The 10,293-nt window shown below is 51.4% G+C and overlaps 2 protein-coding genes across 2 annotated transcripts; both read right to left on the minus strand.

Annotated features, from left to right (window-relative positions):
• Positions 1–372: 372 nt before the first annotated feature.
• Positions 373–1,421, minus strand: LOC137319906 (barrier-to-autointegration factor B-like). The gene is made up of 2 exons (XM_067981802.1): positions 1,223–1,421; positions 373–576 (listed from the first exon to the last, which is right to left on the minus strand). The coding sequence occupies exons 1-2, from the start codon at positions 1,301–1,303 to the stop codon at positions 430–432; spliced, it is 228 nt and encodes a 75-aa protein (XP_067837903.1). The 5' UTR covers positions 1,304–1,421; the 3' UTR covers positions 373–429.
• Positions 1,422–4,773: 3,352 nt separating this feature from the next.
• On the minus strand, positions 4,774–10,259 carry LOC137319905 (barrier-to-autointegration factor A-like). Its single transcript, XM_067981801.1, is given in 5 exon segments — positions 4,774–4,887; positions 4,890–4,994; positions 4,997–5,006; positions 6,070–6,208; positions 10,181–10,259. Coding segments are annotated over 4 exon segments (264 nt in total). The 5' UTR covers positions 6,193–6,208; positions 10,181–10,259; the 3' UTR covers positions 4,774–4,861.
• Positions 10,260–10,293: the final 34 nt, after the last annotated feature.

Here is a 10,293-nt window from a genome sequence, read left to right on the forward strand (position 1 = left end):
TCCCGTGCTGTACCTGCCCTGGAGTGTTTGATGGGACAGTGTAGAGGGAGCTTTACTCTGTATCTAACCCTGTACCATCCTTGTAAATCTTTTTTGCATCTTCTCCAGTGCCTCTATATCCTTTTTTGTGGTGTGGTGGTACATTGAATGTGAAAGACCTTAATGTGGGCCCTGAGACATCAGGTATAAAGGCACATCGGGCTCGGTCATTCCTTGTGGTGCTTTTATTAATAAATCAGCTTTAACACACGCATAAAATCTGGACAACCCTGGTGACAGTGGGCTGCAAAGATCAATATATAGTGAATAAGGATTCTGGGGGGGGTTTCTGGAGGAGATTATTACTCTGTGAATTAAAGGGGTGAGGGTGGTGGGAGGAGGTGGAAGGAGGAGGTGGGAGGAGGAGGGAGGAGGGGGGTGGGGTGGGGTTTAGAGGAAGGCATCGCACCACTCCCTGAGGCAGCGGTAACAGTCCTCTGATTGTCTGTTGCCTGCATAGCACGCCTGTCTCATCCAACACTTGAAGGCTGCTTTATCCTGCTTGAGTAGTAGGAACTGGCCCAGGACATCTTTGGCCTAAAAAGGGACCAGTCAAAACAAGACATTATGATATTCCGTACTCACACACACATCTTAATGCTCCCCGCGCACACCCCCTACATACACGTGTTATATATATTTATAAGGCAGCAATGTGTGGTAATGAGCCACACAGTCCCCAGTCAGGGTATCTGAGTGTCCAGCCCCCGGGGGATCTCAGGACGCCAGGGAGAACTCCCCCCCCCCCGCTCTTCTTCCAATAGTGGCCGTGGGATCTTTTACATTCACCTGAGAGGGGCAGACGGGGCCCTCGGTTTAACGTCTCATCTGAAAGACGGCGCCTCCGACAGTGCAGCACTCCTCAGTACTGCGCTGGAAGAGTCAGCCTGGATTTTGTGCTCGAGTGGGGATCGAACCCACGACCTTCTGACTCAAGAGGCAAGTGCTGCCACTGAGCCTAACAGCACGGGGGGGGAGAACCTTCACCACACGGACTGCAGCGGTTCAGGATGGCGGCTCACCACCACCTTCTCAAGGGGCAACCAGGGATGGGCAATAAACGCCGGCCTTGTCCCACACCGCAAGACTGAATGAGGTCTGTCAGGTCGGTGGGGCATTAGGAAGGTCAAGGCTCGCCCTGAAGCTTTCCGTGACCCCCCCACCCCGGGGGCAGAGCTCTCACCTTGCAGAAGCCCTTCTCCTCCAGCCGGCCCCCCAGGACCAGGCCAATGCCCGCCAGCTCCTTCACGGACTTTTCCTTCATGGGTTCCACCACGAAATTCTTGTGCTTCTGCGACGTGGTGGAGATGGGCAGACGGGTGCTCGCTGTGGAACTGTCAGAGAGAGAGAGAGAGAGAGGGGGGCACCGTTAGTAACAGCCGAGCGGAGGTCAGGGGTCGAGCACTGCCCTTCGATCCCACGCCCAGGATGTGTGTCATAGACTCAGACAGCACAGAAGGAGGCCATTCGGCCCATCTTGCCTGTGCCGGCTCTTTGACAGAGCCATCCAATTAGTCCCACTCCCCCCTGCCCTTTAGCACAGAAACAGGCCATTCAGCCCAACTGGTCCATGCCGGTGTTTATGCTCCACATGAGCCTCCTCCCACCCCTCTTCATCTATCCCTATCAACATATCCTTCTATTCCCTTCTCCCTCATGAGAGACGGACAGAGAGAGGGAGAGAGACAGTGAGTCAGATAGACGTAGACCGTCAGAGAGAGAGAGAGAGAAAAACAGTGAGAAACAGAAAGAGACTGACAGTGAGAGAAACTGAGAGACAGAGAGAGACAGAGATTGAGAGAGACTGAGTGAGCGAGAGACTGAGAGAGAAAGAGACAGTGATACAGAGACTGAGTGTGAGAGAGACAGAGACAATGAGAGTCAGATAGAGAGAAAGAGATCGTGAGAGAGACACAGACAGTGAGAGAGACAGAAACTGAGAGACAGTGAGAGAGACTGAGAGAGAGATAGTGAGAGACAGAGACAGTGAGAGAGACAGCCAGAGAGACTAAGAGAGAGAGACAAACAGTGAGAGACAGAGACAGACAGAGATTGAGACAGACAGAGAGAGGACAGAGACTGAGGAGAGACAGACAGAGACTGAGAGACAGTGAGAGAGAGAATGAGAGACTCAGAGACAGACAGACAGAGAGACACAGACAGACAGAGACTGAGAGAGACAGTGAGAAAGATGTGCACTGACTTCCTTCCCTTATTTTGATGAGCATATGATCAATGTAAAAGATTCCTACCTAAAACAGCTCTCCCCTCCTTGAAGGACCTCTCACCTTTCTCTGCATTGAATTCAGTGACTGCAGGCGATCGCAAATTCATCTCTGATTCCCAGTGACTCGCACTAACTGCTGCAGGCCTTTCCACTTTATGATCGAAGTCCACTTTGTACCACTGGCTGGGGTCAGTGAGGTGCAGACCGCAGTCAGTGAGGTCACCCTTTGTGGTGTCAGGGTTACACAGGACTGACCACAGGTAGTGGGTGACAGGGGCCCATTGTGACCTCTCGGGCCACCTCTCCTGTGTGGTGTGTGGGGGGAGGAGGTTGGTGCTGCTCAGATGGCAGCTGGTTTTGGTGCAGTGTGTCCTGAGAACACTCAGTCAACCCATTCCATTTGGCCCCACCATGGTCTCAGTGGGGAAAAGGCGTAGTTTGCTCCTGAGGGAGGTTTTCAGCCCATCGGCCTGTGCTGGATTTATAGCCACGGGCTGGGGGTGAAAGGGAGTGTACTCAGAACCCATATACACAGCGCCCATATACAGGGCCTATATACACACAGCGCCTATATACACGGCATCCATTCACAGTGCCCCATACACACAGCACCCATTTACATACCTATACACATTGCACCTATATACACTGCACCCATATACAACACAGTTACACACCACCCACATACATACCTATATACACAGCACCCAGTCCGATACCAGGACCGCTGGGCCCGTAGCCATTGCAGATGTCGGGAGTGTAACCGCTGGGTCCGGGAGCTCCTTGCTTTCTGATTTAGCGCACAACTCGCACCTTGTGCAGGTATAACTCCCCCCTGGATACATCGCAGGCCCACTCCATCTCACCACCAAACTTCCCACCCTTCTCGGCAACAATCAGCAGCCTAGAGATTCGCGCAGACCCATTTTTGAGCACGCTGGGGGTGGGGTTTGGGGAGGGGGGCCTGAATGGTGAGGCCCAGGTGCCCCCGATATTGGGTCGCGGGCCTCATTAGCATCGAGCCAGCGAGCAGACGATCGCAACCCTCAGGCCAGTGATTAAAAGGGACCGTCCCCGCCTGGTTGAATGTGAGGTGGGGGGTGAGCACTGCATTCGAGAAAGGACTTGCTGAGGCCGTGTAAGGAGCAATGTAAATGCACGAGGGTTGCAGCAGCAGATGAGCAGTTAACCCAGGATAGGTTTACAGGCAACTTCAGGCTGCTTCTGACAGATGCTTTCCCTTCTCAACTCTTTCTGCACCTTACTCTGATTCATTCTTAGACTCTCGCCCACCCCACCCGACCCAAACACTCGCAGCCAGAATTCGCAGCAATGTAACCTTATGGTCTTAAAGGGACAGGCAGCATAATCCACGACACGTGCTATAAAACAGCAGACTCTCTGAGCACTTCCAAGGCAGACTCTCAGTTACAGACCTGCACCTAACACATGCCTGGCCCACAACAATCGACGGCCATGGCCTTTCAAGGCCGGATTTCCTTTGAGCTGGAGCCAGGAATCTACAAGCACTTACAATGACCCGGTTGCTACTCCTTGCCCGTGGCTTTTAAAAGGGACAGGCCACATTAGCAGCTGCAGACACACAAGGAATGTTAAAAACGTGCTCCTTTGGTGCGTAGAGACGTACTGATCCGAGGGCCCAGGTTCCAGCCCCATTCAGCAGATCTCACCTTCGTTAGGGGGGTGGAGGGAGGAGAGGAGTGGCTGAGTCCGCAAATGGTGTCAGGGCCCTCCCAGGGATGGATAGGGGAAAAAAAACCACACAGCCAGCGCCACCGCCACTGGAAAGAAAGGAAAACACGAGAGAAAAAAAAAGAGAATTCAATTAACACTTTGATTTATTTATTTTTTATTATATAAAATTTAATAACAGGTTTCCAGAGAGACCCTGAATCTCACCACTGTGAAAAGTACAAGTGAAATCAGATCAGACGGAAATCCTGAAGTTAAGATTGAATAAAATGGTTCACGTTTACATAGAAAATTCAGCTTGGATTCACTTTCTCCCACTCAAAACAGCAAATTACTTCACACAGCAAAAAAAGGAGCAGTGGTCTTCGAGGGGATGCGGTTGGGTATTTAACAGTGTACACTACCATGAGCGGATTGAGGGGAGCTTCAAAAGGAGGGGGGGGGGGGTGCCAGAGGGGGAGAGAGAGACGCCAACCCAAACGAGCAGTCTAGCATTCGGCAAAGTAAAAACCTCACCGGGTCAGTAAAGACAGGCTCGATTTAACCGTAGCAGGAGAGAAATGCAGGAGATTAAAAACAACTCATGCCACAAGGGAGGTCGGTATCTTGCACCCTCCCCTCCCTGCAACGCAGCAGCTGGGTGAAACAGAGACGCTTTCGTCATTGCCATCAGTCCACACTCACTAATCTCAGCAGCCAAGTCGGGCGACTGATACGATTTCAGCAGAGAGGGAAAACGCTCTCCCCGGGTGTGAACCGTGGAATCTCAAAAGCTGGAGATAATTTCACTTCATTTTAAGATCACTAAAAGTACAACGGGGAGGAGGGGAGGGGGGCAGGGAACGGGAGGGGAACCGCAGGCAGGCAGGTTGGTTGGTTGGTTTACAGGAAGGCGTCACACCACTCCTCAGGCAGGTATGGCAGTCGCTGCTTTGCTTGGAGTTGGCCTGGCACGTGTCCTTCAGCCACTCTTTGAAGAGGTCCTCGTTTTTCTTCAGGACGAGAAACTGTCCAGCACCACGTACGCCTGAAGAGAAATTAATGAGAGATTACTTCTAGTGCCCATTCGCACAGGGCCTTTCACCACCTCAGGACGTCCCAAAGCGCTTTACAGACAATGAAGTACTTTACTGAAGTGTAGACACTGATGTAGGAAACATGGCCACCAATTTGCACACAGCAGATCCACAAACAGCAGTGTGATCATGACCAGATCATCTGTTTTTAGGTGTTGGTTGAAGGATAAATATCGGCCCCAGGACCCCGGGGAGAACTCCCCCCCTGCTCTTCTTCCAATAGCGGCCCGGGGGATCTTTAACATCCACCCGAGAGGGGCAGACGGGGCCCTCGGTTTAACGTCTCATCCGAAAGACGGCACCTCCGACAGTGCGGCGCTCCCTCAGTACTGGCACTGGGGAGTGTCGGCCTGAAGTCTCTGGAGTGGGGGCTCGAACCCACGACCTTCTGACTCCGAGGCGAGAGAGTGCTACCCACTCATTAGTGGTAGAGTTAGGGCTTAATAGACAACCCCCCCAGCTACACAAATGGAGATCCGCTGAGAACACTGGGGTGTTTTCTCCGAATCTACACACCAATAGCTACTGATAAGTCAGCGAGTTAAATGTGCAAACTCAGAGCAGAAAGGGCCCACGTTCTGTAGAAACAGATCACAACTGCCTTAGTTTAGTTTAATTAACAGTAATAAATAATAAATTCACTAATAAACCCAATCAGGAATTCAGGAGAAACTTCTTTACCCAGAGAGTGGTGAGAATGTGGAACTCGCTCCCACAAGGAGTGGTTGAGGCGAATAATAAATACATTTACGGGGAAGCTCGATAAACACACGAGGGAGAAAGGAATAGAAGGATATGCTGATAGGGTGAGATGAAGTAGGGAGGGAGGAGACTCGTGCAGGGCATAGACCTGTTGGGCTGAATGGCCTATTTCTGTGCTGTACGATGCGTGTAATTACAAAACGGAGAATCAGAGCCAGAGAGGGCCGGTGTTCTGTACACGGCTGCTCTCAGCACAGGTCGGGGACAGAACCCAGGGCCTAGCTGTCCACGCTGTGGGCGCCAATCACCTACCCTGTCGAACCCCTGGTCTTCCAGTCGTCTGCCAAGGGCTTCTCCGATTCCCGCCAAGCACCGGACCGATTTCTCCCCCATGGGCTCTGCCACGAAATCCCGGTGTTTCTGCGATGTCGTCATTGTGCCGCTGTGTGTACTTAAAAAAAAAACAAACACACGCAGAAAATCAGAACAGCGGGGCTTGGAGGGTTAAATTACGAGCACTGGAGCTTTCAAGACCGAGATCGATCAATCACAATCAGGGGTAAGGAGACCAAGACCAATCGCAGCTCACCATTGAAAGGTTACAGCGTGGAAGGAGACCATTTGGCCCATCGAGTCCGTGCCAGCTCTATGCAAGAGCAATCCAGCTAGTCCCACTCCCCCGCCCGATCCCTGTAGCCATGCTATTTTTTTCCTTTCAAGTACTTATCCAGTTCCCTTTTGAAGGTCATTATTGAATCTGCCTCCACCACCCCCTCGGGCAGTGCATTCCAGATCCTAACCACTCGCTGTGTAAAAAAGTTTTTCCTCATGTCACCTTTGGTTCTTTTGCCAATCACCTTAAATCTACGCCCTCTGGTCCTTGTCCCTTCCGCCAATGGGAACAGTTTCTCTCTATCTACTCTGTCTCGACCCTTCATGATTTTGAACACCTCGATCAAATCTCCTCGCAACCGTCTCTATTCCAAGGAGAACAACCCCAGCTTCTCCAGTCTATCCACGTAACTAAAGTCCCTCATCCCTGGAAATTCTAGCAAATCTTTTCTGCACCCTCTCTAAGGCCTTCACATCTTTCCTAAAGTGCGGTGCCCAGAACTGAACACAATACTCCAGTTGTGGCCGAACCAGTGTTTTATAAAGGTTCATCATGACTTCCATAATTTTGTACTCTATGCCTCTATTTATAAAGCCCAGGATCCCGTATGCTTTTTTAACCACTTTCTCAATCTGCCCTGCCACCTTCAACGATTTATGCACATATACCCCCAGATCTCTCTGTTCCTGTACCCCTTTTAGAGTTGTGCCCTTTAGTTTATATTGCCTCTCCTCATTCTTCCTACCAAAATGTATCACTTTGCATCTTTCTGCATTAATTTTCATCTGCCACGTGTCCGCCCATGTCACCAGCCTGTCTATATTTTTTTTTATTTGTTCACAGGATGTGGGCGTCGCTGGAGAGGCCGGCATTTATTGCCCATCCCTAATTGCCCTCGAGAAGGTGGTGGTGAGCCGCCTTCTTGAACCGCTGCAGTCCGTGTGGTGACGGTTCTCCCACAGTGCTGTTAGGAAGGGAGTTCCAGGATTTTGACCCAGCGACGATGTCTATCACTATCCTCCTCACTGTTCACTACCCTTCCAAGTTTTGTGTCATCTGCAAATTTTGAAATTGTGCCCTGTACACCAAAGTCATTAATATATATCAAGAAAAGCAGTGGTCCCAGCACTGACCTCTGGGGAACATCACTGTTCCCCAGTCCAAAAAACAACCGTTCACCACTACTCTGTTTCCTGTCTCTTAGCCAATTCTGTATCCATGGTGCTACTGCCCCCTTTATTCCATGGGCCGCAATCTTGATTCCTACCATGTGGCACTTTACCAAACACCTTTTGAAAGTCCACATACACCACATCAACTGCATTGCCCTGATCTACCCTCTCCATTACCTCATCAAAAAAAAAACTATCAGGTTAGTTAAATACGGTTTGCCTTTAACAAATCCATGCTGGCTTTCCCTAATCAATCCACCCTCATCCGAGTGACTGTTAATTCTGTCCCAGATTATCGTTTCTAAAAGTTTCCCCACCACTGAGGTTAAACTGACTGGTCTATAGTTGCTGGGTTTATCCTTACACCCTTTTTTGGGGTAACATTTGGAATTCTCCAGTCCTCTGGCACCACCCCTGTATCTACGGATGTTTGGAAGATTATGGCCAGTACCTCCGCAATTTCCACCCTTACTTCCCTCAGCAACCTAGGATGCATCCCATCCGGACCGGGTGACTTATCTACTTTAATACAGCTAGCTTTTCAAATACCTCTATCAATTTTTAGCCCATCCAATCTCTCAACTCTATCTTTCTTTTCTGAGACCCGGACAGCATCTTCTTCCTTGATAAAAACAGATGCAAAGTACTCATTTAGTACCTCAGCCAGGCCCTCTGCCTCCATGTGTAGATCTCCTTTATGGTCCCTAATCGGTCCCACCCCTCCTCTCACTACCCGTTTCCATGCCTGTAGAAGACTTTTGGATTCTCTTTTATGTTGGCCGCCAGTCTATTCTCATACTCTCCCTTTGCCTCATTTCCTTTTTCACTTCCCCTCTGAACTTTCTATATTCAGCCTGGTTCTCACTTGTGTTATCGACCTGACATCTGTCATACGCCCCTTTTTTCCATTTCATCTTACTCTCTATCTCTTGTGTCACCCAGGGAGCTCTGGCTTTAGTTGCCCTGCCTTTCTGCCTCATGGGAATGTACCTAGACTGTACCCAAACCATCTCCTCCTTAAAAGGCCGCCCACTGTTCAATTACAGTTTTGCCTGCCAATCTTTGATTCCAATTTACCCGGGCCAGGTCTGTTCTCATCCCACTGAAATTGGCCCTCCTCCAATTGAGTATTTTTACTTTAGAGTGGTCCGTGTCCTTTTCCATAGCTATTCTAAACCTTATGATACTGTGATCGCTGTTCCCTAAATGCTCCCCCACTGACACTTGCTCCACCTGCTCCACTTGGCCCGCCTCATTCCCTAGAACCAGATCCAGCAATGCCTCCTCCCTCGTTGGGCTGGAAACATACTGGCCAAGATGCAAGGTAAACTATATGATCCATCTCCAACTCCTTATGCCCCATTGATCGTACAGAAAGAACTTGCATTTATATAGCGCCTTTCACAACCTCAGGACATCCCAAAGTGCTTTACAGCCAATGAAGTACTTTTTGAAGTGCAGTCACTGTTGTAATGAAGGAAACAAAGCAGCTAATTTGCACATAGCAAGATCCCACAAACAACAATGTAATAATGATCAGATAATCTGTTTTAGTGCTGTTGGTTGAGGGATAAATATTGACCAGGACACCGGAGAGAACTCCCCCACTCTTCAAAATATTGTCTTGGGATCTTTTACGTTCACCTGAAAGACAGCACCTCTGACAGTGCAGCGCTCCCTCAATACTGCTGTGGGAGTGCCAGGCTCGATTATATCTCTGGCGTGGCCCTGGAACCCACAACCTTCTGACTCGAGACAAGAATGCTACCCACTGAGCCACGGCTGAAACCTGGAACACGGGTACAGCAGCCCAGAGTTTAAGGGACTGGGCCAGAAAATCTCACCACGTTCAATAAATCTGGCAATTCATGGTCCGTCTCTGGAAAAACAGCCACGAAAAGCTGCCAGATTGGCACAAACGCCCAACTGGTTCAGGAATGTGCTTCAGGGAAAGGTACCTGCCGCCCTGACTGGGCTGGCAGTGACTGTAGTCACGCAATGTGTTGCTGAATCAACACCCTAGGGCGAGGCATCACCCACATCCAGAGAACGACAGTAAACAAAACAATCAGGTAACCCACACGAGGGGCGCAAAGCAGGAATAAACCCGGACTGTCACCAGGGACTGCCCCCTCCCCCTGCTCCGCTCCAAACCCTAACCCCACCCCCGCTCCAAACCGCCCCCCCCTCCCAGGCTGGTTGGTAAAACTCAGCCTGGCTGACCCAGTACCACCTGGGCTCAGGATGTGGCAAAGATGCCCCCCACACACCAGGGAGGGGGAATGTTTTTTTTCCCCATGCAGACCCCCTCCCCACCTCGGGCTCATCGCTGAAAGATGTCCAACTCTCCTGACTATCCGACTGCGGGAGGCTGCACAGCCGGGCCCAGCCCGTGATACCCCGCACTGACCGATAGGGGGCATCGCCGCCGCTCCCGGGGGGAGGCCGGGGGTCTCTGCGGCTGCGCAGTAGAGAGAGTCAGACCGACCGGCCGGTCGGCTCCCCCCCGGGCCCGGGAACTCCTCGGCCCGGCGCCCGGCTCCCCTCTCACCCGGCCTCCCTCCACCCCTCTCCCCTCGCCTCCCTCCACCCCTCTCTCCTCTCTCCTCCCCCCGGGCCGGGCCCCGCTCTCCCTCACCCGCCGCTGCTGCTCCTGCCGCCCGATCCCGCCAACCAACCGCTTCTGGGTCACGACCTCGTCCCGTCCTTTTTAAACCCTCCCCCCCGGTCCCGCGCCCCCGTCGCCGCTGC

The sequence above is a fragment of the Heptranchias perlo genome, unplaced genomic scaffold (assembly GCF_035084215.1).
Source record: "Heptranchias perlo isolate sHepPer1 unplaced genomic scaffold, sHepPer1.hap1 HAP1_SCAFFOLD_928, whole genome shotgun sequence".
Lineage (NCBI taxonomy): Eukaryota > Metazoa > Chordata > Chondrichthyes > Hexanchiformes > Hexanchidae > Heptranchias > Heptranchias perlo.